Source organism: Protopterus annectens, chromosome 1.part1 (assembly GCF_019279795.1).
Source record: "Protopterus annectens isolate FY-2018-M chromosome 1.part1, PAN1.0, whole genome shotgun sequence".
NCBI lineage: Eukaryota > Metazoa > Chordata > Ceratodontiformes > Protopteridae > Protopterus > Protopterus annectens.
Genome location: NC_056726.1, coordinates 1233107584 through 1233132183, shown reverse-complemented (window position 1 = coordinate 1233132183; position 24600 = coordinate 1233107584). Strand labels below are relative to the sequence as shown.

The following is a 24600-nucleotide window of genomic DNA, read 5'->3' as shown; positions in this document are numbered from 1 at the left end:
GTCTCAAATTCTGCCCTAGTCTCTCTTGTTTTTCCTGTAGGGAACTTCTGAATAGTGTTTTTGGGTAATCTTGTAATGGTCTACAGACTGACTATCTAGTACTTGTCTATGGCTCTATGAAGAATGCTGCAGAAATGTTTCCTGTTGAGTTTCTTTCCTGATTTCCTCAGATAACAAACAACTGATACTTTACATCTCCTTTCTTTGAACTAACCCATATTTTCAATATTTCATACCTAGTGCATGTATTTCTGTAAGTCAGATTTGAGGTACTTTGTTCAGTAATCTCGCAACAGACAATGCATACTACCACATATGCAAAAAACTTTTTTTTACAGTGAGCCCACTCTTTGTTGTGTATCCGCTTTCCCCTTTGTTGACAATCTTATTTGATGCCAACATAGCTCACTGTTGGGTTTTTCAGTGGTCACTGCTATGCATATCTTCACTTTACTATAAGATTTAGTTAGGAGCATGAATTTTGAGTGTCGGGTGTATAAGTTATTTCACCATGCAGTCAGCAGAGAAGAACCTGATCCTGAATGAAGACCATAAGTAATGGTAAATGAAGAAGTGCCAATGCAGGTCTTCAAATATCTGCTACTTAGAGAGTCAGACAGAGGTGCTTCTGTCTGTCCCCTTAATGTACAATGTGTCACACCCATACATCATTTTACATGCATTCTGTGGACCACTTCTGTCTGAGCAGTGCACATCTAATTTTAACTAAAGTTTTTCACCATCTTGGACTTTTTACATTCTACTCTCTTAATCCCAAAGTTCTGAGCAATAAGCATGCATATGATGCGCTGGTCACTGGTTAAACAAAATGAAAGAGGGCTGAGCTAGACATTCCACACCGGTTACAGGTTTCAACAAATAAACTTCACAGACTAATAATTTTCCACTTAATTGGAGTCTCTTACTAGAGCTAACTTAAATGGTTAGATACCATTGTCAGGTCTAAGGTCTGAATTACCACAGGCTCATAAGGTACTTCCTGGCTTAAGATTGCAACATGTGATAGTTCCAGGCTCATCTACACAAAACCCCAACCATGGACACTAGATTTAGTTGGGGCTTGCATTTGATGAAACCTAAGCCATTTATCAAAACTCTTAGATAGGCACAAATACAGCAGACATATTCTTAACTCAAGTGCCCCTGTTCTTTTTTGGCAAGTCTTGCAGTTAGCACAGTAGATTAAGAATATGATCTGTTAACAAGTTTCATGCTGAAGTCCAGGGCTGATTCCATCAGCCTAAGTTTGCCTACCATTTGATTCTGTGCAAGACAATTAACCAGACATACGTCTGAAAAAGTTCCACCTAGTTAACAAATAAATTAACATGGAATTCTTGACTGTTTCTATAGCTATTTACAACTTGTAATCACTACACAGATGCTTTTTATTTGAATTCTATATTTTAGTAAGTGGACAGTTAAACAGTCTTCTATGATATACTTGTTTCAGAGCCGATAACCTAACATCTTCTCTAATAGTTAGGCATGCCTTACTACGTCCTTATTATCAAATCAGGGACAATAACCTAATATCCTCTTTAATAGGTAGGCATGCTTTACTATGTGCTTATTATCAAAGCAGGGACAATAATCTAACACCCTATCTAATAGTCAGACATGTCTTACTATGTGCTTATTATCAAAGCAGGGACAATAACCTAACATCCTCTCTATTAGTTAGGCATGCCTTGCTATGTGCTTATTATCAAAGCAGGGACAATAACCTAACATCCTCTCTAATAGTTAGGCATGCATTACTATGTGCTTATTATCAAAGCAGGGACAATAACCTAACATTCTCTCTAATAGTTAGGCATGCCTTGCTATGTGCTTATTATCAACGCAGGGACAATAACCTAACATCCTCTCTAATAGTTAGGCATACCTTACTATGTGCTTATTATCAAAGCAGGGACAATAACCTAACATTCTCTCTAATAGATAGGCATGCATTACTATATGCTTACTATCAAAGCAGGGACAATAACCTAACGTCCTCTCCAATAGTTAGGCATGCATTACTATGTGCTTATTATCAAAGCAGGGACAATAACCTAACATTCTCTCTAATAGATAGGCATGCCTTGCTATGTGCTTATTATCAAAGCAGGGACAATAACCTAACATTCTCTCTAATAGATAGGCATGCCTTGCTATGTGCTTATTATCAAAGCAGGGACAATAACCTAACATTCTCTCTAATAGATAGGCATGCCTTGCTATATGCTTATTATCAACGCAGGGACAATAACCTAACATCCTCTCCAATAGTTAGGCATACCTTATTATGTGCTTATTATCAAAGCAGGGACAATAACCTAACATTCTCTCTAATAGATAGGCATGACTTGCTATATACTTATTATCAACGCAGGGACAATAACCTAACATCCTCTCTAATACACAGGCATGCTTTACTGTGTGCTTATTATCAAAGCAGGGACAATAACCTAACATTCTCTCTAATAGATAGGCATGCATTACTATATGCTTATTATCAAAGCAGGGACAATAACCTAACATTCTCTCTAATAGAAAGGCATGCCTTACTATGTGCTTATTATCAAAGCAGGGACAATAACCTAACATTCTCTCTAATAGACAGGCATGCCTTACTATGTGCTTATTTGTCTTACATTGAATTTCTGTGCATCTTCTTCACTGACTTTGCCGCTTCTTGGCCTTGAGTAAGATACTGAAGCTGGAAGCTGATCTGAAAAAAAAATAGAAACCATAAATTATTCTTTCCATATGCACTCGGTGTAAGCAAATGCTTGCTGGTTTAAGTCATTCTAATGGAATACTCTTTCTTTCCATAACTATGTAAGATGGTACATGTTTGTTAATAAAACAGTATCATTCACCCTACAAACAGCATTAGGACAGCTGCTACAATGACGGAAGCATATATTAAATAATCTGTACATTAAGGTTGTCAATTCATGTGGTATAGATACTAAAATGTTGATCTCACTATATGTTCCCTGAGGGGAGGTCTATTGGAAGAAGGAAATTAATCTTATGAAGCTGTAATTATATGGCAGAACAATAAATAGCATATTTTAACTTTACCCTTTTCTACAGCCAGACCCTATCCATATCTGTACCTGCTTATCTCATCCTCAGATGGGTATACCAGGTCTACACCCCCACCTTCCATTTCTAACTGGTGCTACATAACATTCAGTGAAAAGGTTCAGCTGTTTTGAACAATTTAGTTTAGGCAATTAGCAAATAAATGGATGCATATTATACCGAGATCATGTTATGCTTAGGTAAGATGAAAAAAGTGCCAAAAGCCAAGAGTTGTATAGTCCAAAAAGCCATATTATCAAACGACATATCACCACTTGTTATACAAAGGACTGTAAGGGAATTGTCTTATAAGGAGTGCTGTGAGGTGTTAATACAACAAACTGAGACGTTCAGTGTGTACCTATAAGGTAGTAACTATACAGGACAATGGAAGTGCAGGCCATAAACTAATCTAGGACCTGCAAGTTGTTCCTCAGGTATACAGACTGGCACATCAGGTTGACCAAGAGGCACTTAATTGAAATTCTGCTTCCTTATATGGTGTGTTTCCATATAAGGCATTGGCAACAGAGAAAGTGAAATAACTACCAGAGTGTCTTCAGAATCCAAAGATTCAGCAAATCTTGGATATTTCAAGGCAACTTAGTCTTAAGACGGTATGCATTTAGCCAGTACCCACCCACAGGTTATGTCCCCTTTCTCAAAGAGGGCTAAGCCAGTCAATACATGTATAAAGCTGTGGGGACCCATCTAAATCATCCAGTTTCAGTCTGAGGGATGCAAGTAAACTGCCCTTTTAACTTGCAGTAGAAGTCTTTTCCAGGTCACCAATCTAATAGTTAGACATGCCATACCATGTCTCTTCACGTTATTTTGTTTATCTGTTACTGAAGATTTAGGTCCCTTTTTCTGGTGTTAGGGGAAGTATTACATTTTTGGAGATATAGGAGCTCAAGAACAACAACGTCTCCAATGGCACTGCAGGATAGGTAGATATTTCTCCTGAAAAATCTGTAAGATATTGTATAAACTGATAGTGCTTCCAGCCTCTCCTTGTATCTTATGGGTTTTAGGATGGTGAACTTTATGGTTAAAAACCTCTGTGGCCTTTCTAGTTGTTTGATATGTTCAGTGAGGTACTTCCTGGCCTTATCAATGCTGAGTACAAGGCAAAAATGACCTCCACAGATCAGGATGATATTCTCTGTGATTAGTGGTGCTAAGCTGAAGAATTTCCTGACTACTATTGTCATATGATGATCAAAAGATATTGAGTTATCAACCCAAGTTTCAAGGTCCCTTACACTGTTTTTATTTTGTAGCCGTATGATGGCAGTACAGAAGAAGAAGTGGGATTGTCAGACAGATGAAGAAAGTAGACAGGAGTATAACGAGATGAGGCCTATGGTAAAGAGAGAGGTGGCAAAGGCTAAGGATAAGGCGTATGGAGAGTTGTATGAAAGGTTGGACACCGAGGAGGGAGAAAAGGACCTGTACCGATTGGCTAGACAGAGGGACCGAGCTGGGAAAGATGTGCAGCAAATAAGGGTAATAAAGGATAATGAGGGGAAATATACTTACAAGTGAGGAGAGTGTGTTAAACAGATGGAAAGAGTACTTTGAGGGGCTGATGAATGAAGAGAATGAGAGACAGAGAGAAGGTTGGATGATGTGGGGATAGTGAATCAGGAAGTGCAGCAGATTAGCAAGGAGGAAGTAAAGACAGCTATGAAAAAGATGAAGAATGGAAAGGCTGTTGGTCCAGATGACATACCTGTGGAAGCATGGAGGTGTTTAGGAGAGATGGCAGCGGGGTTTTTAACCAGATGTTTAATGAAATCTTGGAAAGTGAGAGGATGCCTGAGGAGTGGAAAAGAAGTGTTTTGGTACCGATTTTTAAGAATAAGGGTGATGTGCAGAGCTGTAGTAACAACAGAGGGATTAAATTGATCAGTCACAGCATGAAGTTATGGGAAAGAGTAGTTGAAGCTAGGTTAAGAAGGGAGGTGATGATTAGTGATCAGCAGTATGGTTTCATGCCGGGAAAGAGCACTACAGATGCGATGTTTTCTCTGAGGGTGTTGATGGAGAAGTATAGAGAAGGTCAGAAGGAGTTGCATTGTGTCTTTGTAGACTTAGAGAAAGCATATGACAGGGTGCCTAGAGAGGAATTGTGGCATTGTATGAGGAAGATGGGAAGTATGTAAGAGTGGTACAGGATATGTACGAGGGTAGTGTGACAGCAGTGAGGTCTGCGGTAGGAGTGATGGATGTGTTTAAGGTGGAGGTGGGATTACATCAAGGATTAGCCCTGAGCCCTTTCTTATTTGCAATGGTGATGGACAGGTTGACAGACAGGATCAGACAGGAGTCCCTGTGGACTATGATGTTTGCCGATGACATTGTGATCTGTAGTGAGAGCAGGGAGCAGGTTGAGGAGACCCTGGAGAGGTGGAGATATGCTCTAGAGAGAAGAGGAATGACGGTAAGCAGGACTAAGACAGAACATATGTGTGTGAATGAGACGGAGGATATTGGAATGGTGAGGATGCAAGGAGTAGAGTTATCAAAGGTGGATGAATTGAAGTACTTGGGATCAACACTTCAGAGTAATGGAGAGTGTAGAAGGGAGATGAAGAAGAGAGTACAGACATGGTGGAGTGGGTGGAGAAGTGTGTCAGGAGTGATTTGTGACAGATGAGTACCAGTAAGAGTGAAAGGTAAGGCTTACAAGATGGTAGTGAGACTAGCTATGTTATATGGACTGGAGACAGTGCCACTGACACAAAGGCAAGAGTCAAAGCTGGAGGTAGTAGAGTTAAACATATTAAGATTTGCATGACGAGGATGGACAGGATTAGGGATCAGTATATTAGAGTGTCAGCTCAGGTTGGGCAGTTTGGAGACAAAGCCAGAGAGGCAAGACTGCTTTGGTTTGGACATGTGCTGAGGAGGGATGCTGGGTATATTGGGAAAAGGATGCTAAGGATGGAGCTGCCAGGTAAGAAGAAAAAAGGAAGGCCTAAGATAAGGTTTATGGATGTGGTGAAAGAGGACATGCAGGTGGTTGGTGTGACAGAACAAGATGCAGAGGACAGAAAGAAATGGAAACAGATAATCCACTGTGGCAACCCCTAACGGTAACAGCCGAAAGAAGTGTTGGCAGTACAGTATTAAGAGGGAAGTGGTTGCCTACCAAATGTTATGATACATTTTTTAGCATTTACTTTTAGCCTATTTTTAGTACACCAGGAGTTTATGAGGGAGAGTTCTTGCTGCAGGATTTGGGTATCAGAGGAGGACTCAATAATAACTGTCTAAAGACTTAGTAAGCCATAGATCCTGGCTCCCTACCTGGAGACCAGACAAGTAAATGCTGAAAAAGTAGGGTCCTGACACAGAGCCCCCCAGGGAAACAAATGGTCACCTTTATACTTTTTGATAAGATCCCTATGTGGTAAGGATAGCAAAGTGGATAAAAGATAGAACCTCCACAGTACCAGTCACATGCACCTCTTCATAGTGCACAGCAAATTGCAACTCAGCACAAACAAGTGCAAAGCCACACAAGGTACAAGTGAAAAGTCACACAAGGTAGTAGACTCTCCAGTTTCCAACTCAGGTTGCCACAAATGAAGCAAATGTAGACATTAACTGCTCAATCCCCCCCCGACCCCACCCCCTCCAGCTGTTCTTAATTCTTTTTTAACTATAACATCCATGTTGACTTGTAGCTACAAATAATACATGTGCAAAATAACGCTTTTTCCACTCCATTTCAGTGTTTCGATATTAACTTGAAGTGAATGTCAAATCTAAAAATTATATCTTTTACATCATTTAATAATGCTGCCTTTACATAACTTAGGTTTTCTGCTAAAGTATACTATGAGGATGTGGATGAGTTTTTAAAAATAGAATTAATTGCTTGCAAGCAAAGGTAATTTATTGCATCTGTTAGTGCAAAATAAGGCACAACCAAATAAGTTACTTTACAGAGTAAGCAGTGGTGTGCTCGAATATAAAGAAGCCGAGTGACAATGGAATTTATAATGCAGGAGGTCAACTTTATTTGTGTGAAGTAACATTTGCTTTTGTGGAATGAGACACCGAAAATAAAACAAACAAAAAAGATGTGGGTTCTTTGCCATTTTTTGAAGAAGCCTAAAAGCAAAGTTTCTAAAAGATTAACTTGTAAAGAAGGAAGGAAGTGCTACCTCTCCCTGCTCTGGATTGTTTGCGTGTCTTTAAGAGTGCTGCCTGGTAAATTGACTTACTCCGAATTACACAATAAATAAATATAGGTTAACAGAATCAAACCCTGGACTATAGGAACAGCTTGCCAGACGTGTAGCTATCTATTCTGGCTCTGGGAGCTGTCCTCCAATTTGGAGCCCCCTTCACCCCCCCCCCCCCAACTTTAAGTTGAGGAACAAAAAGTCCATTCTCCAATTTAACACTCTTAATTGGAGCAAGTCAGCTAAGAAAAAAAACTCTATTCCTCAATCTGGTGCTAGCATCTGACTGTCGTTTGATGCATTATCATTATAAATTTAAACGACAGAGTTAACTCACAGTACCCGAGATGGTTTAAACACAGTCCTCATGTCATTCTAAATGATTCACGGGGATAAAACAAACAACACTAAAATTCATATTTTGTTTTGTCTTGGAATCCATTAATAATGATGTCCTGAGCAGAACTACCAGTGTGAATATATATAAAAAAAAGAACGGGAATGGCAAATGTGCTTAAACAACTGCCAGCACTTGGGAATGACAAATGTGCTTAAACACCTTCCAGCACCCAGAAATGAAAACTACAATTTCTATAAATGGAGGTCTGGAACTTAGACACTGTGGCACAACAACATTTAATGCTACATCAGATTTCAGATGCCCCCACCTACTTCAAACTTTCACTTTAATGTTATTTTTTGGTTTGTCTATTTAACACTGGATTTCTCCTCTTTTGTTGTCATGATTTTGTATTTGCTGTTTAATCCAAGTTTTTTTTTTTTAACGGAGGTGCCTATATATGCCTATATATGTTTATCTTTATTAATATTTTATTTCTCTTTTTGCATGGTTCTTCCTTCCGCCCTCCCTCCCTGACTTCTCTTACACTCCTCTATACTCTCTTTATATTTGCTACCCATCTACCACGCCACAACATTTTTTTCTCTACAGGACATCTGCTGTTCCTACTGACCAAGACACTGCACCAAAACTGAAGTTGGACAATATAAGTTTCCAACCAATCTACGACCAGCCAAAAAATAATTAGATCGACCTTGCACTCTGAGGTCCTTCAATACCTTTTCACTAAATAAGCCTGGTTTTAAAACTGATCTGCAGCTGTGGTGCTGATTTTACTTCCCACATTTCTTTTCCATTTCATGCTGTCCTGCTTCTTACTACTTTACTTATCCTTCTCTTGTTCTGTTTCCTCCTCCTGTGCCACTTCCATATAGTGTCCATCCATTGCTTGTCTTCGGTCAAATTTTTAATTTTTAAATTTCAGTTAATGAGTTCTGGAAAATGTTTCTGTTCTCCACTCTGTGTTACAGATTTGTTTGCACAACTAACTTTTTTATTAACACAAGGAATTTCTACCTTTTCATGTACCACTTCTGTCACCAGTACAGGACAACTATACACTTTTATCATGCTATTCTCAGGTAGGTCTCCTGAGCATTCTTACTGTAGAGTGTTTACCCAAGCCAAGTTAAGACATTTTCAAAATGCTTCAAGTCACAAAATATTAGAAGCTATTGCCACTGTGCCTGAAACAAGACCATCTAAGGGTTCATTTTAGAGGGGCACAAATCATTTTCCTTTAATTATGGTTGCTTTATGTGGACTCTGAGAGCCACCACTGAGCATTTCTTACTATGCCATCTAAGAACTCAACATGATGGTGGTGGCATTTGGCTCCATGTCCCAATGGTTTGTCCTTCTTACTGGAAGGGCTTTTACTTTACATAGATTTTATACATAAATTCTTGCCTTCCCATTGACTCAACGGCATACAGTTTGCTGTTCTGGCACCACACTGCACCACAACTTAACTATTATCGTGGACTATAATTGCACGAGTGCATTTAGGTGCCTGTCATCAACTTTGTCTTCTTTGTTATTGCCTTTTACTTTTTATCTTTTATTTCTTATATTTTGAACTTGGTTTTATTTTTTTTTTTTTGCATTTATTTTTTGTATTTGTATCGTTTCTGATGCCTGTGCCTACTATTGTGATCATCCTGGCATTATTTCAGTTGTATGATGTTTGATCTGTTTTTACACTTTAAGCTTTAATCCTGTACACTGGTAAATGATCTGCTGAAGTCATGCCACAGTGGAACAAAACTGTTTTATTTCTGTTTTTGTATTTATCTTATGTTTCAAGTTAACACATTTGGGTATTTTTGAATTTTCTACGTAATCAGTCTTCAGACAAAAGAACAAGACATTCTGTAACAACTAAGGTGGACGAGAATTTTGCCATTTTCAACTATGTTTCTGCTTTGTTTGTTCCTCTGTGACTCCTATCAGATTCTGTCCTTGTCCCAGCTCAGTGAGTTCTTCCACTCTGCAGCAAGTCTTGCATTGGTCCAACTCTTTGCACACTCATGGGCAGTGCACCAATGTGACATTCCCACAAAACAGACCAGTCCTACTTCCCCCAGCCACCCCCACTGCAAATTAGCACATTGTAACCAATATGGAATTACTTGGTTAGCTCCTGCTCATAAACTGTCAGGCTACAGAACTTACCATTTGATTCGTTTAAACTCCCTCCATAAACTGATGCGTTACTGGCTCATTTCTGCAAGTTCTGTACAAACCAGAAAGAATATAAATAACCAATGATATCTCACGGGGAACCTACTGGTTGTGTTCCACTGGTTCCCTCTCAAATTCTCCACATAAGTCCCCTACCACTACTTGTCTTCAACTTGATTGGACGATTCTTCTGCAATTACCTCCTCCCCTTCCTGCTGCTGTCCTGATTGGCCTTTTCTTTAAACTAGAAGTCTGGTCGTCCTCATATCTTTCCACTCCTGTCCACCTTTATTTCCCTAGCCCCCCACCCAATATTATTCCCTTTTTTTGTAGAAGTATTTAAATTATTAGAAAGTTTGAAATGCTTCAGTTCTAATGAAGTTTCTTTAGAAATGAAAGCACTAATCTATATTATTTGCAAGTACTTTTTTCTGTATCTAGATAAATGTTATTTATATTTTCATAGAATCATAGGAGGCTACTAGGTTCATGGCCCTGGGGCCCTTACAAGCCTAGCCAAGAGTTTATCCCAAAAAGAAACCTCAGTCAGCATCTGTCTTCCCTGTGAATGAGGGACACAGGTGGAACCCCTGGGACAAATTTGTGGTTTTCCATGCACTCATCAAGGTCAAGACTGTGCTTGAAGAGGGTCAGTGAGATACTCTGTTTGATGTGTATGGGAAGTCTATTCTAGAGACAGGGCAGCCTCTGATAGATAAACCTGTCTCTCCAGCAGGTTTTACTGATGTCACATATTAGATAAAGGTCTTTCAGTGGGTAATGCGCGAGGAGTTAGACTTACAGATATGGAGCATCTCTAGTAGGGCAGAACATGAGATTGTGTTTTAGGCGGAGACACAGATCACCTCTGAACAATCTGTACAATACTGAGTAGAGTGATAGTGATTTGAGCCTGTCTGCATAGGACAGGTATTAGAGGCCATGGATTCTCTTTGTGAGGTATTTCTGTGGTCTTTCCAGTTGGTGCAGATGTTTGAAGAGGTACATACCAAATGGGGGGGGGGGTTATACTCAATTATTGGTCTAATAATAAGGGAGAAGTACAGAAAGGTAATAACCTCCTTTTTTCTGGATGCAATACCTTTACTTATGAGATGAACCAAGTAAAAGGCATTTCTGACCACTGCCGCTACATGATGGTTGAATGTGAGATTATTATCAACCAGAGTACCCAGGTCTTTCACCAAAGGTTGTGTGTTTAGGGGGTTGCCATTGATGTGGTAATCATGTAAGGGCTGTGTTTCTGCCGAATGGTATGATGATGCATTTTTTTGCATTTAGCTTGAGGCCATGACTTTGGCACCAGTCATTAGTTGCTGTAAGACCCTCTTGCAGTATGTTACCATCATCTGGGGAGCCAATGAGAGCACCCAACTTACAGTCATCTGCAAACTTGGCCAGCCACAGGCCATTTGTCTTTGCCTGGACATTTGAGAAGTAGATGCCAAACAGCAGGGGTCCCAGGACAGATCCCTGGGGAACTCTACTAGTGACATGTCTGCTATCAGAGGTGGAGTTGCCTATTTTGACCATGAGGCTCCTATCAGTGAGCCAGTTGGCCACCCACCTGATGAGATAGGGATTTACGCCAAGTTGTGTTAGCTTTGCGATAATGCTCGAGTGGGGGATTGTGTCAAAGGCCTTGGCCAAGTCAAGGTAAGCTGTATGTGCTGACTTTCCCTCATCCAGGGCCTACTCCACCATGATGTATTCACAGTCACAAAGGTTATTTCCTTTTGTTTTCAAGTTTCAGCTCCAATTAGTCGTTTAGCTTGACATATGATCTCTGTTTAAATGATGTGGGGTACTGGGATTTAACTATATTGTTTGATTTCTTTATCATTCTGGCTTAAATATAGCAAACTTTACCCTGTACTCAGAGTCAGCAAATATGATCAAGCGAAACATCTGTGCTAATTCAGAAGAGACTAGATCCTAGTACATATGTCTCAGGTTCGAGATAAGTAAACTTCTATGAACTAATATAAATCATATATCTATATATATACATATGTCTATATATACACACGCGCACGCACTTACTTTTAATGTTTTCTATCTGATTTGTATCTCTTATTCCTGTTTTCACCGGGTTCGTTCTTCCTTTCTCCTATTCCCGTTACTCTTCTTTATGCTCTCTTTATACCTGCTATCTATCTCAAGTATTGCAATCTTCCTTTTTAATTTTTCCAGATCTTTTGGCTTTCTAATACCATAACTGGAATGCACCCTATTCCTAAGTCAAAGTGTGATTAAAGTTCATGAAATTAGTATTGTTTCAATCTTTGATGTTAGCCAGAAGTGCTCTTCTTAACACCCACAACGTGCCCAGAACTGATTCCTTTTGCAAGTCATATGGAGTTAAATGTATCAGTAACATGTCTAAGTACAGTTGTAAATTCTTTTTTATAAGACCCGTTGCGCCTATTACTACTGGAATGGTCTGTGTATCATTATTACACATTGCCCTTGTTTCTGCATGTAAATCCCGGTATTTTATGACTTTGTGTCTCTCTGTACATAAGACACTGTAGTGACTTTGTGTAGCAATTTCAATGATCAATGCTACTTTTGTCTTCTTTTCACGGACTACTATATCTGGTTTACTCGTATCTAGTTTTTTTAACTGTTGGTAATGGTTGATCTCATGTGATATAAACTTCATCATTTTCTATAATGCTTTGGGGCTCATGTTTCCAATGTTTTTCAGCTACTTCAATATTATAATGTTTGCACAATTCCCAGTGCAACAATCTTGCCACATTATTATGCCTTTCAGTATACGGTCTTTCTGCCATTAGTGTACAACACCCAACAACAGGATGTGCGTCTGTTTCCAATTCTGTTTTTTTCCTTATAGCATGTCCACTGAAGCTACTGACTACCAGGCTTTACCTTTATTGCAGTTGGACAATATAGCAGTTTCCACCCAAGCTGTTACCTGTCAACAAATGGGGGAGATAGACTGTACTCTCTCTGGAAATTCAATGCCATTCACTAAATTAACCCAATTTTTCAGTCAGTATGAAGCCTTGTGATCACCTTGTTTTCTCACATTTCTTTTCTGTTTCATCCTGTTTTGTTTTTTTGCTATCGAGACCCAGAGAGAAAAGTTTAATTGATTCTATAAATTAAAAGATACAATGCAAATTAGCACAGATAACTTAAATATTAGTGTCACCTTTGGCAGTGCAGTATTAGAAAATTATAAACATTTTGGACCGGTGCACATTACATAAAGTACATTGAACAAAAGACTACATTCACAGTGGTACAATCAAGCTGGTAATATCACAGTGTCAGTAGCATAATAAGGGTCAGGTGATGGGGGCAAAGTGTTAGGGGCGCAATCATGCAAAAGTGCATTTCCTTCCAAAATTAGAGCTAAGTGTAAGAATAATGCACTGGCTCAGCATCTGCAGCGTCACAAAAGGCACACTGACTTTAAATGTCAAATTATTGATCAGTGTGGATCTTTCGCAACTGGAAGGCGACATCCCCTAATCTTTTAGAAAAATGTGAACTACTGCAGCAGCCAAAACTGAACTCTTTTAGAAAACTGTGGCTTAATTATTATTGTTTCATAAAAAGCATAGTGGAACTCAGAAAATTGCCCCACTGTTTAAAGCACTATTAAATGTCTTATATGAGACTGATTAATGCTGACATTACATGCTAATATTGCTATAAACAAATATCAAACACTACATATTTTACAATGAAAATAACTGACATTGGTGTTGTTTTCTGATACTTTCACTCATTTAAACTATTTTTTTTTTTTTAGTTAGATGCCACACTTGAACACAACCCCAGGGCCTTAACGCTTTATTTTCAACATATTTCACTGTATTTCCACCTTAGCAATTACAGCTATGGTTTTCAGCCTACTTAGGTACTCACTTTTAGATTTATACAAGATATTTGTTAAAAGTGTTTCAGTTTATAAGTTGATATTTATTCTGATACATTGGATATGTTGTGGTAGATCTTTTTGTTAGTTAATTACTTAGTCATTTGTTAGTGAGTTGGTTTCTTAATTAATAAAGTTTGGATTAGTAGGTTACCCTTAATAACCTGTTCTTACATTATATATTTTAATTTGTCTCTAGCTTTTTCTTTCAGTTCTAAGGTAGCACAGTCTCAATTTACACTATGGTGTTAAAGGGGAAGGGGGACTTGGTTAAAGGAACAAGTTTAATGCTTTTATTCATCTTAACGGAACCACCCTCTGTAACCACTCCCTTGATCCAAAAACCTGATTATATATAAATAATGAATGTCTTTAATGCTTTTCATTATACTCAACTAGGATCCCTTGTTTGTGTGTTTCAATAAAGGATATTCCATTTTTAGCTCAACTGTGGACTGCCTACTATTTTATTATTTTGTAGTACATATTTTACAGTTCAATTTTTATTAGTCAGCTAGGTGCATAACATATTTCAAGAAGTGAAATGTAAACCGTCCACGCTGCAAACTTTCTGCTTGGTTTGGTTTTGACACAGTACATGTTGCATATTGGGTTTTCTGAGACGTTGAGGGATATCACAGATTTTTCTTTTTATGTGATAAAAGCATTTAACAAGGAAATAAAAAAGAAGATGCATGAAACAGAGGTAGAAAGAGTGCCTTTGAAAGGACATTTGAAAGCTTTGTGTAAAGAAGTACCTAACATTGCAAGTTTTATGACAAAAGGGGTTTATGGACTGGTGGCTAGTACTGTAATATTGGGTTAAAAACAGAAAGAGAAAAAGTTATATATATATATATATATATATATATATATATATATATATATATATATATATATAAAACAAGCATGATAAATGTGGAGGAGAATAGGGGTGTAGTAAAATACTGGGGTCAACCCAAAACATTTTTTGTGAAAAGAAGGACATTTGATAAGTAACTATGAAAAAAGAAAATGTTATATTTGTGGGGAAATGGGATACGCTGCAAAACTAATGTGAAATGAAATGTTATAAATGTAACAAAATTGGACATTTATGGATGGATTGCAAAAATGAAAATAACAGTAAGGAAACGAAAGAGAGAGAGAAGAAAATGAACAAAGAGAATAAATTTTATCAGTAGTAGAAATAGAAGAAAAAATGAATGAGAAAAAAATAATAGAGAGGTTGTGAAATAAGTGATGAATAAGACAAACTGGGAGATAGTAAAGGGGGAAATATATATATTTTCTGGAAAAAGGGTAAAATACAGAAAATAAATTTTAAATAGATAAGTACAAAAGAAAAAAAGCAAATGGAAGACAAGGAATACATACAACTGAAGATTGGGGCTTGGTATAATGGTTAAGGTTTTTGACCCACAGACACAAGGTGACGTGTTTGATGCTTACCTTTGGGAAGGAAATTGCTTAGGCTTAGAATGGCCCATTAAGAAATCTAGCCCTGCAATAACCGAGGAATTTATGAAATCACAAATCTAAGGAAAAGGGAAAATGAAAGTTTTAGAGTGCTTTCTGTAAATGTGAATAATATTAAGAATATACTAAGAAGAACAGAAATTTTGAAGTGGTGTAATAGATGTGATGTAGTTGTAACTATATTAGATGTAGATGTAACTATATTAGAAGACACAACATTTTGACAAATGAAGAAAGATCACAAACAGAGAAACTATGGCGAGGAAAGATAATCTGGAATTTGGGAAATGAGAAATGTTCTAGAATAGCTGTAGTCTGTAGAAATACAGTAAAGATATTAGATGTAACTTTACAAAAATAAGATTAACCATTGTAGATTTAAAATGGAAAGAACAAGTCCACAGCATTTTTACACTGTATTCTTATACTAACTGTATAGAAAGGGAAAGTTTATTCTGGCAGTGTTTAGACTATGTAGTGATAAATATGAATATTAATAATAACAGAAGACTTTAATTGTGATTTAAGAGACAAACGTAAAAAGAAAGGAAATGATATAAGAAAACTTTTAGAACTTACAAGATGTTGTAAGTTAAAACTTTGGAACAAAATTTAATGGACTTACAAAAGGGGTATATATAGAAATGAAATACAATATTTATAGTATCAGAATGTTTATTTATATGAGAAGGGGAGGTAGTTGAAACAGGATTTTCTGATCATCTTGCAATATAGCTAAAGATAAAAGAAAACAAGGAAGATATTAAAATAGGCAAAAGAATAAAAAGGATACATGAGAAAGCACGGAATGAAAAAGGAAAGAGATTAGTAATATAATATTACTAATGAGAACACTTTATAAAAATTGGTTTGAATGATGGGTGATATTTAAGGAAAAATATAAAAAAAAATGTTTTTTTACAATGGCAATATGATGTGAAAAAATAGAGAAAGAAAAATATAAACGAACACACAATGATGTGGAAGATTTACAATAGAAAGTACTTTGACAAAGAAAAAAAATATATGAAAGAAATCAAGAAGAAATACAAGATTATATAAGCAAAGATATTTTTACAAGGAAAAAAGTAGTAGTACTGAGTTGCTTTACCAGATTAGTAAAGAAAGATAGTAGTATAAACAGAAAAATAAAAAATGTGAAAGGAGAAATAGAAAGAACTCAGGAAAAGAGTATGAATATTGTATTACAATATGTACAAGAAATGTTGAAAAAAAAAAGAAGGTAGTGAAAAAATGTGGAGAGTAAAAAAGTTAACAAAAAAAGAGAATAAAAGAGTTTTACAAGGAGATTTCTGTAAATGATCTAGATAAAGTAGGGCTAATCCATGGGACTCGATAATATCCCAGGCTCCATCCTACATGAACTCAGGCAGGAACTTGCAGCACCATTAGGCATCTTATTCAACCAAAGCCTGAGTACCGCCTTCAATCCAGCCGAGTGGAGGACAGCCACTGTCATCCCTTTAAACAAAGGTGGAGTGTCCACCAATCCGGGAAATTATAGACCCATCAGCCTAACTAGCCTGATTTGCAAGGCCATGGAACGGATTATCTTGGACCTTATTAACAAGGACATTGGCAACCCGCAAACACTTGATCCCACACAGTTTGGCTTCATCAAGGGCAGATCATGTCTGCCAAATTTGGTCAACTTCTTTGAGACAGTCACCAACGCCTTGGATGAGGGGAAGATGGTGCACATTGCCTACTTTTACCTGAACAAAGCCTTTGACACTATTCCCCACTCGAGCATAATAGATAAACTCCCTCAACTAGGCATCAATCCATATGTTACTAGATGGGTAGAAAACTGGCTCACTGATAGAACCCACGTAGTCAAAATAGGGGAAGCAACCTCAATCAGTAGACACATAACAAGTGAGAACCCAAGGGTTCTGTCTTGGGGCTTCTGTTATTTGAGATATACTTTTCTGAGGTGCAGGCCAAAACCAGTGGGCTATGGCTGACCAAGTTTGCAGATGACTGCAAGCTGGGTGCAGTCATCAGTTCTCTTAGTGACATGAATATCCTCCAGGAGTGTCTCACTCAGACAAATGACTGGTAACAGAAACATGGCCTCAAGATGAATACCAAAAAATGCATCATCATCCCCTTTGGGGAGAGTGATGTCTCCACAAATTACCACATTAATAACAACGTCATAAGCATGCAATCAGTCGTGAGGGACTTGGGCACCCAGGATGATAGCAACCTGAAGTTTGACCACCATGTTGCTTCCATTGCATGGAAAGCCTTCTACATGGCCCACCTGATAAGTAAAGGTATCTCATCCAGGGACAAGGAGGTCATAACATCCCTGTATTCTTCCCTTATAAGGTCCATTATTGAGTACAATGCCCCTTTTAGCATGTACCTCACAAAGCACATGCAGCAGCTGGAGAGACCACAGAGGTTCCTCACCAGGAGAATCCAGGGCCTCAAACATCTACTATACACAGATAGGCTAAAAGCCCTATCCTCCACTCAGTTTCATACAGACTCCTCAGAGGTGACCTCTGTCTGGCATACAAGGCAATCACGGACCCCACCTTGACAGGACTGCTGCATATCTGCAAGTCAAGCTCCACTTGAGTAACCCACATGCTCAGCCTCAAATGATGCACACACCTCCATACTGGTAGCCCAACATGATGCATCAGAGATACATCAGGTGCAGCTAACATTGGGTAAGACAGCGATTCAGGTCATAGCCTACAGATCCCCAATCATGTCCTAAGACTCACACTCCATGTTCCTAAGCACCCTGGAGAATATTAGGGTCCAACCTAACACTCTCATACTGGGCGACTTCAACTACCCCTCCATTAACTGGGAAAACTACTCATGTACCAATATACTTGCTCAACGTTTCCTGGAATTCATTAATTCCAATGCCCTGGACTAGCTCGTTTTTACCCCACTAGAGGTAGCAACATCCTTGACCTGGTCATTACTAACATGGATGACCGTTGCTCTACACCAATATTCAACTCCTCCCTGGTTAGATCCGACTACAAACTAATCACCTTGGAAATCCATACCCCCCCCCCCCCCACAAAGGTAACCACCATGAAAAACTTCTCCAAAGCTAACTTTGGGCTCCTAAAAACAGAGGTGGCTAACTTCACGGCACCTATGCAAATGGAGAATAGTTGCATGACCACCAAATCATACACCAATGCACTGCACGAACACGTACACACATGCATGGATCTCGCCATACCCGACAGAACCAAGATGCTGTCCTCCAAAAAAAGGAAGCCAATCTGGTGGTCCTCTGCCATAAACAAACTCTACAACACAAGAAAGAAACTGACGCAGATTAAGGTGAAGTCCCAAGACTTGAAAAAGTCTGTTATCAGCCTCAACAAAAAGTTGAGATCCCTCATCAAATCCTCTAAAGCTAGCTATGAAAACAGAATTGCAGCACCACAAGGCCTTCTATATTACTGTAAAGAATCTCCATGGCAATACTCAGATTTGCTCTGAGCTACTGCACAACGGTTCCTCCTATACTGAGCCAACAGATATTGCCAATGTACTGGCCGACAGATTCAATGCCAACTTTACCCCCCCCCAAAGGACCACTCACAATACCAGTAAATTGCCAGGCACCCAGTAGTACGGCTGCACAAGTTAAAACAGCACTGTCCAAGGCCAAGAATACAGCTTCTATGGGACCTGACAGTATCTCTGGCTGTGTTCTACATGAACTACAGAATGAACTGGCACTACACCTGTGTGCCCTGTTCAATCACAGCCTCACCTCAGGCTTTATCCCTACCAAATGACAAACTATCGCCCCATCAGCCTGATGAGTCTGATATGCAAAACTATGGAATGCATCATCATGGACCTCATAAACAAGGATATAGGGAATATCCAAACTCTAGATCTCACACGGTTTGGTTTTGTGAAGGGTAGATCATGCCTGCTCAGCCTGGTTAACTTCTTTGAGTCAGACACCAGAGCTGTTGGTGAAGGCAAGGTGGTTCATACAGCCTAACTTGATCTGTCCAAGGCCGTTGATACCATTCCCCACTCAGGAATCATAGAAAAACTCACTAAGCTAGGCATCAACCCTTATATCACTTGGTGGGTTGCAAACTGGCACACAGATAGAGTGTGAAAGTAGCTGACTCCAAGTCAGACTGCCAACCAGTCATAAGTGGAGTCCCACAGGGTTTGGTCCTGGGTCCTCTCCTGTTTGGTATCTACTTCTCTGAAGTCCAGGCCAACACCAAGGGGACTCTGGCTGACAAAGGTCGCAGATGATTGCAAGATGGGAGCTATTATTAACTCCCCAAGTGATACTAACATCCTGCAGAAAGGCCTCAATGAGACCAACAACTGGTGTCAGAACCATGACCTTAAGCTCAATGCCAAAAAATGTGTTATCATCCCCATTGGAAAAAACTCGGTTCCCATGAATTACCACATTGACGGTAGCCCACTGAACACAGAAGGAGTTATAAGAGATCTGGGAACACAGGTTGACAATAACCACTCTTTTGACCACCACATTGCCACTGTGGTCCAAAAGCCCCTATATGTGGCACATCTCATTACTAAGGGATTTGCATCCAGGAAGAAAGAGGTCACTGTCTCCCTCTACACTTCCCTCATTAGATCAATCACTTTGTACAATGCCCCATTTGGCATGTACCTCACTAGACACATGCAACAACTGGAGAGGCCACAAAAGTACCTCACAAAGATGATCCTAGGCCTTAAACAGTTGTCCTATATGGACAGACACAAAAAACTCCAACAATTCTGTCTCATATTGCCTACTTAGAGGTGATCTAACACACGCTCCAGAGACCTCAACCTCATTACCACAATCAACAGAACATGCTGGCGGGTCAGGTTCATAACCCAGAGACTGCCCATACTATGGAACAGACTTCCCATATATGTCAAACAGAGCACCTCACTGGCCCTCTTCCAACAGAAATCTTGATGAGTGGTTGGAAAATAGAAAATTCACCTCAGGGATCACTCCTGTGGCTCTACTCGACAGAGGCACTGGGAACTAATGTCAGGTGGCACAATGCCAAGGTAATCCTATGGGCTAGGCTTGTAAAAGCTTCAGGGTCATTAGCCTAGTACACACCTATGAACCTGGTCTGTGACATCAACGAGACTTGTTGGCGGGACAGATTGTTGTCCCAGAGACAACCCCATCTATGGAATAGACTCCCTCTCCACATCAGAATACCTCTTTACCCCTTTTTAAGCACAACCTGGATAACTGGGTGGGAAACAGAAAATATACCCCTGGGATTCCACCGGTGTCCCTGCTGGACAGGGACATCAGGTGCTGATTTATCAAAACATGGGCTAAACTCTTGCTTAGGCTTATAAGGGCCTCAAGGCCAGTTACCTAGTAGCCTCCTATGATCCTATGATAACCTCCTATAATGAAGTATGAACTTCAGATCTGAAGAAGTCAGTACTTCATTAATGAAACCACTCATCCAAATTAAAAACTTAGACATACTGTACTCCCTGGCTAGCATGTTTTTCTTATTTAAAGTTTGTTTTCTCAAATGAGTTTTTGAAATCAGATGGTGGTTATGGAAAAAGGAGTGGGAGACTAAGAAGCATGAAAATTTAGCATGATTGTATTGAAAATAATGAATATGTGCTTGTAAATATGTTGTAAATAAGAGTTATTTTTGTATTTAAATAAAGGACCCCTACTCTTTTCAATAGGTGTTGCAGGATCTTTTATATCCACCTGGACTACCACTAACTCAAGCAGATGGTGTTTTGTTTTAGCATTTCATCTGAAAAAATGTCACACTCAATAGTGCAGCATCCCCTAATGTTACACTGCAGTGTCAGTAATCCAATTAGCTGTACTGGGAACAGAAACCATAGTCTTCTGGTCTTGTAGCACTGACAGTATGTATGTATGCTACTTTTTGCATGACTGACATATACAGTAGAAGGGACAAATGATGAATAATATCCTACAAGAAATTGTTAAGCTAAGAAAGCTTCCATAAGCCATTCCTAGAGTTGATTGGCCACCTTGTTATAACCAGTACAATTCTGCCATGTTCCTGGTATACAAAGTAAAGACATAACTGGTGTACATCAAAGCCAGGTTGAGCAGGGGAAGTGCAGACTAATGTAAAGTAACACATGCTTGAATTCTGGAGAATTTCACTTTGACTATGTTGAAGCTGATGAAGAAGCTGATAACCTTCAAGGCTGACCTGTATGTTATGTCTCAGGAAAGAAGTTTCAGGAAGTTGCTTAGCATGTTTAAGCACTGAGGATGGCAGACAAGCATTGTTCTACAAGAAATGCTGGTGAAGAAGTTGCCAAGAGGTCCTATTATTGTATGCAGAGTCCCGTGATGCCTAATAATGAATTGGATACACAGCATCTCAAAATAAGATAAAAATTAGTAGTGTGTGTGCATATCTATCCTGACTCAGAAGAGAAACATTATTTCCCCCCAAGGCGACAATACTGCTTTCTGAGGCTAGCTTTGCTGAAGTGACTGCTGTCAATGTTGTTCTGGTAAGACAAGCCAGAGACCTACACAAATTCAGACACTTAAGCACACACATACACTTGCAAAACACAGTGACAGACATCCTTAACAGGAATCAGCAGATAAAGGCTTCTCCATCGTTTGAGTCTGTTTCTATTGCATAGCCTTTTGTACTAAGATTGTAGATACGCATCATACACCACTGCCACAAATATTTCTCAAAAGAGAAGCAGACGTGATATCAGATGATGAAGAGCAGACTGCATCTATTTCCAGTGATGATTCTTCTGTAAATATGATAAACTCTACGAGCTACCCCACTTACCCAAAACATGCTTGAAAATAGTAACACAGAAATGTACTTCATGGAGCTCTCAGGTCTGTGTTCTATGCTTCTCAGTCAAGCCAGGCTAAAGTGTTTTTATGTCATGTTCAAAAAGTTATTACAGTGTTTATACCCACCTATGTTTTCCCTAGATGAGACCATGAATAGGTGCCTTGCAAGATCTTCATTGTGTTTTCCAAGAGTGGAAAGTTCGTCCTCCAGTCTTCTAATTTTATTTTCCAGCAAGATGCAGTTACGGCAAAGTGAACCAGGAAGGTCAATAAAATTTCTCCTTCTTTGGAATATCCTGCTAGTTAATGGAAGACCATTGTTCATGCAGTAATACGCATTGTTCAGGGTCTGTGAGGCTAAACTTATTTCTGATTTGGAATAACACTGCAAATGAGACAAGTCTTGGTAACCATACTGTATCCCATTGTCAGACTGGTCTACAAACTGGAAGTCATTTTCTACGGGCTCCAACTGCTGATCCTCTGTAATTTTCATTACCTGTATTTCCAGCAGTCCAATCTTTTGCATCCACTTTTTCTTGGCATCTGCTATGGCCTGATCAGCACTGTGTTTTGGAAATGCCCTCTGAAAAAAAGAACACTACTGTCATTTGAGCAATGAGAACAAATATGTACTGTTTATGACATGAACAAAATTGTAAGAGCTGGATTTTTATACAGCATACTACCAGGGAGGTTTCTTAAAGGCAATTTCCGGAGGAGGATGCCATTTACTACCATTATGTTACCACATCCTCATTCATTTATTAATTCTCAGAAAATATGGCAACTACATATCTGCTGTTTAAAATTACAGGGAACCTACAAAGCTAAAGTGTGCAGACTGTAGCTGTGGCTGTCCTGAGGGACCCAACAATGTAAAGTAACAGTAGAACTGTATCCGTGGTCTCAACATATTACATCAACTGTCACCAAAGTCCAGCCTCTTCTATATGGGATTAATATCTCTTGCATGTTTGTGTGTGGGAGGGAGACAGTCCCAGATTCCAAGCCAAAAATAACTATTGCACAAGGGCAGAGATGGTCACCTCTGACGTCTAACACTCTCAGCAGTGAAAGAAAAAAGTATTTACTGTCTATGTGGTGTTCCCCTACTATGAAAGCAGAACAAAAAGCACACAATGCCTAATACTATCCCTCTCCCATGAGAGGAACTAAAAGATTGTTATTGCAACTGTCATTCCCACCTCTAGGCAGGGGAGTGTTGTCATCAGGGCAAGCCACAGAAAATGGTTACAGAGTAACACCTGGCCTGGGAAGTTAAATGGTTTTTACTTATGAAATCAGTCCCTTAACACTTCCCACATGCAAAGCACCTGAGTAGGCTGAACACATGCTTCTAGTCATGCTAGCATAAGTCCTAATGGGTATCAAGCAAGTAAATATGAGCATTTTGGCACAATGTCTTATCTGTGACTGTGAATACTATTCCAATGAGTCTTACTCCTTCTCCTTGGAAAGAAAAAGCTCTCTACTGGTCCCAGAATACCATCCTGGGCTAGCGTAAGCTGTGAGGGGCATAAATCAAATCTTCGTCACTGATGGTACAGTCAAGAACAAAACCCTGACACTGGTGAGCCAGCTTCTTTTTGTTTCTCTTCCTCCCAACATCGTGGGACCCTGTATGATGGCTCCAATACCTGCATGAAGTTGGTCCTTTATTCCACTGGGGTGGAAGCACAGCATCCCCAAGATAGGTGTGACCCCTATAGCCCACTCATTCCTGACTGGGAAGCCACACTGGGCTAGCCATTCTTCTACTGGCAAGTGTTGAGTGGTAAGAAGTGGGGCAGTTTACTGGTTCTCAACAGCCTATTGTCCCCACCTGTACGGTGTCTGCATGTCTGTCATAGCTGTTTGATCAAGAGAAGAGGAGTGCATGCTCCCACACACTTTCTGTTAGATGGCTCAGCAGGCTCAGAGAATGAGACCACTACAGGTGTGCAACAACCTAGCCACCTCTGGGTGTTGCCACTACTGCTATACTAGCAGCCTTCTCCTCTGAAGAAGATGAAGAACACGCTGTCATCATTCACTCTGACTCATTCTCCCCTGCCTACTCCTTCAGATGCTTCTGCCGCTAAATGAACAAGAGTACTTTGGTCTGTAGTCTGGACTTTATCTTCATCTAGCCATTGGTGCAGAGGTTTATTAACACCTACGTGGTGTGAAATGTCACACCTCTAGTACCCTACACACATCTTGCATTCCAGAACATTTTCTGAAAAATAAACTTAAAAAGCATAAGAAAAATCAATGTAAATATTTTGTGAATAATAAAAGCTATTACAACTGTACAAACAACAATTTATCAATAAGAAGTATTCTTTACAGAAATAATAGTCAGTGCATTCACAGACTTTTCCATAAATACTGTTATATAGTAAACTGCACACAGATCCAAAATAATGTTTCTAATCTTTCACAAACACGTTTTCATATCTTGAAAACTATA

The 24600-nt window shown here is 39.2% G+C and overlaps 1 protein-coding gene across 1 annotated transcript in view; it reads right to left on the bottom strand.

The window, feature by feature from the left end:
- Positions 1-24600, bottom strand: part of LOC122809518 — a 440105-nt gene that overhangs the window by 74936 nt on the left and 340569 nt on the right. The window contains exons 6-7 of the mRNA XM_044081085.1: positions 22251-22710; positions 2661-2737 (exon numbers count right to left, since the gene is read on the bottom strand). Coding sequence (XP_043937020.1) covers positions 2661-2737; positions 22251-22710 — 537 coding nt within the window. The remainder of the gene's footprint in view (positions 1-2660; positions 2738-22250; positions 22711-24600) is intronic.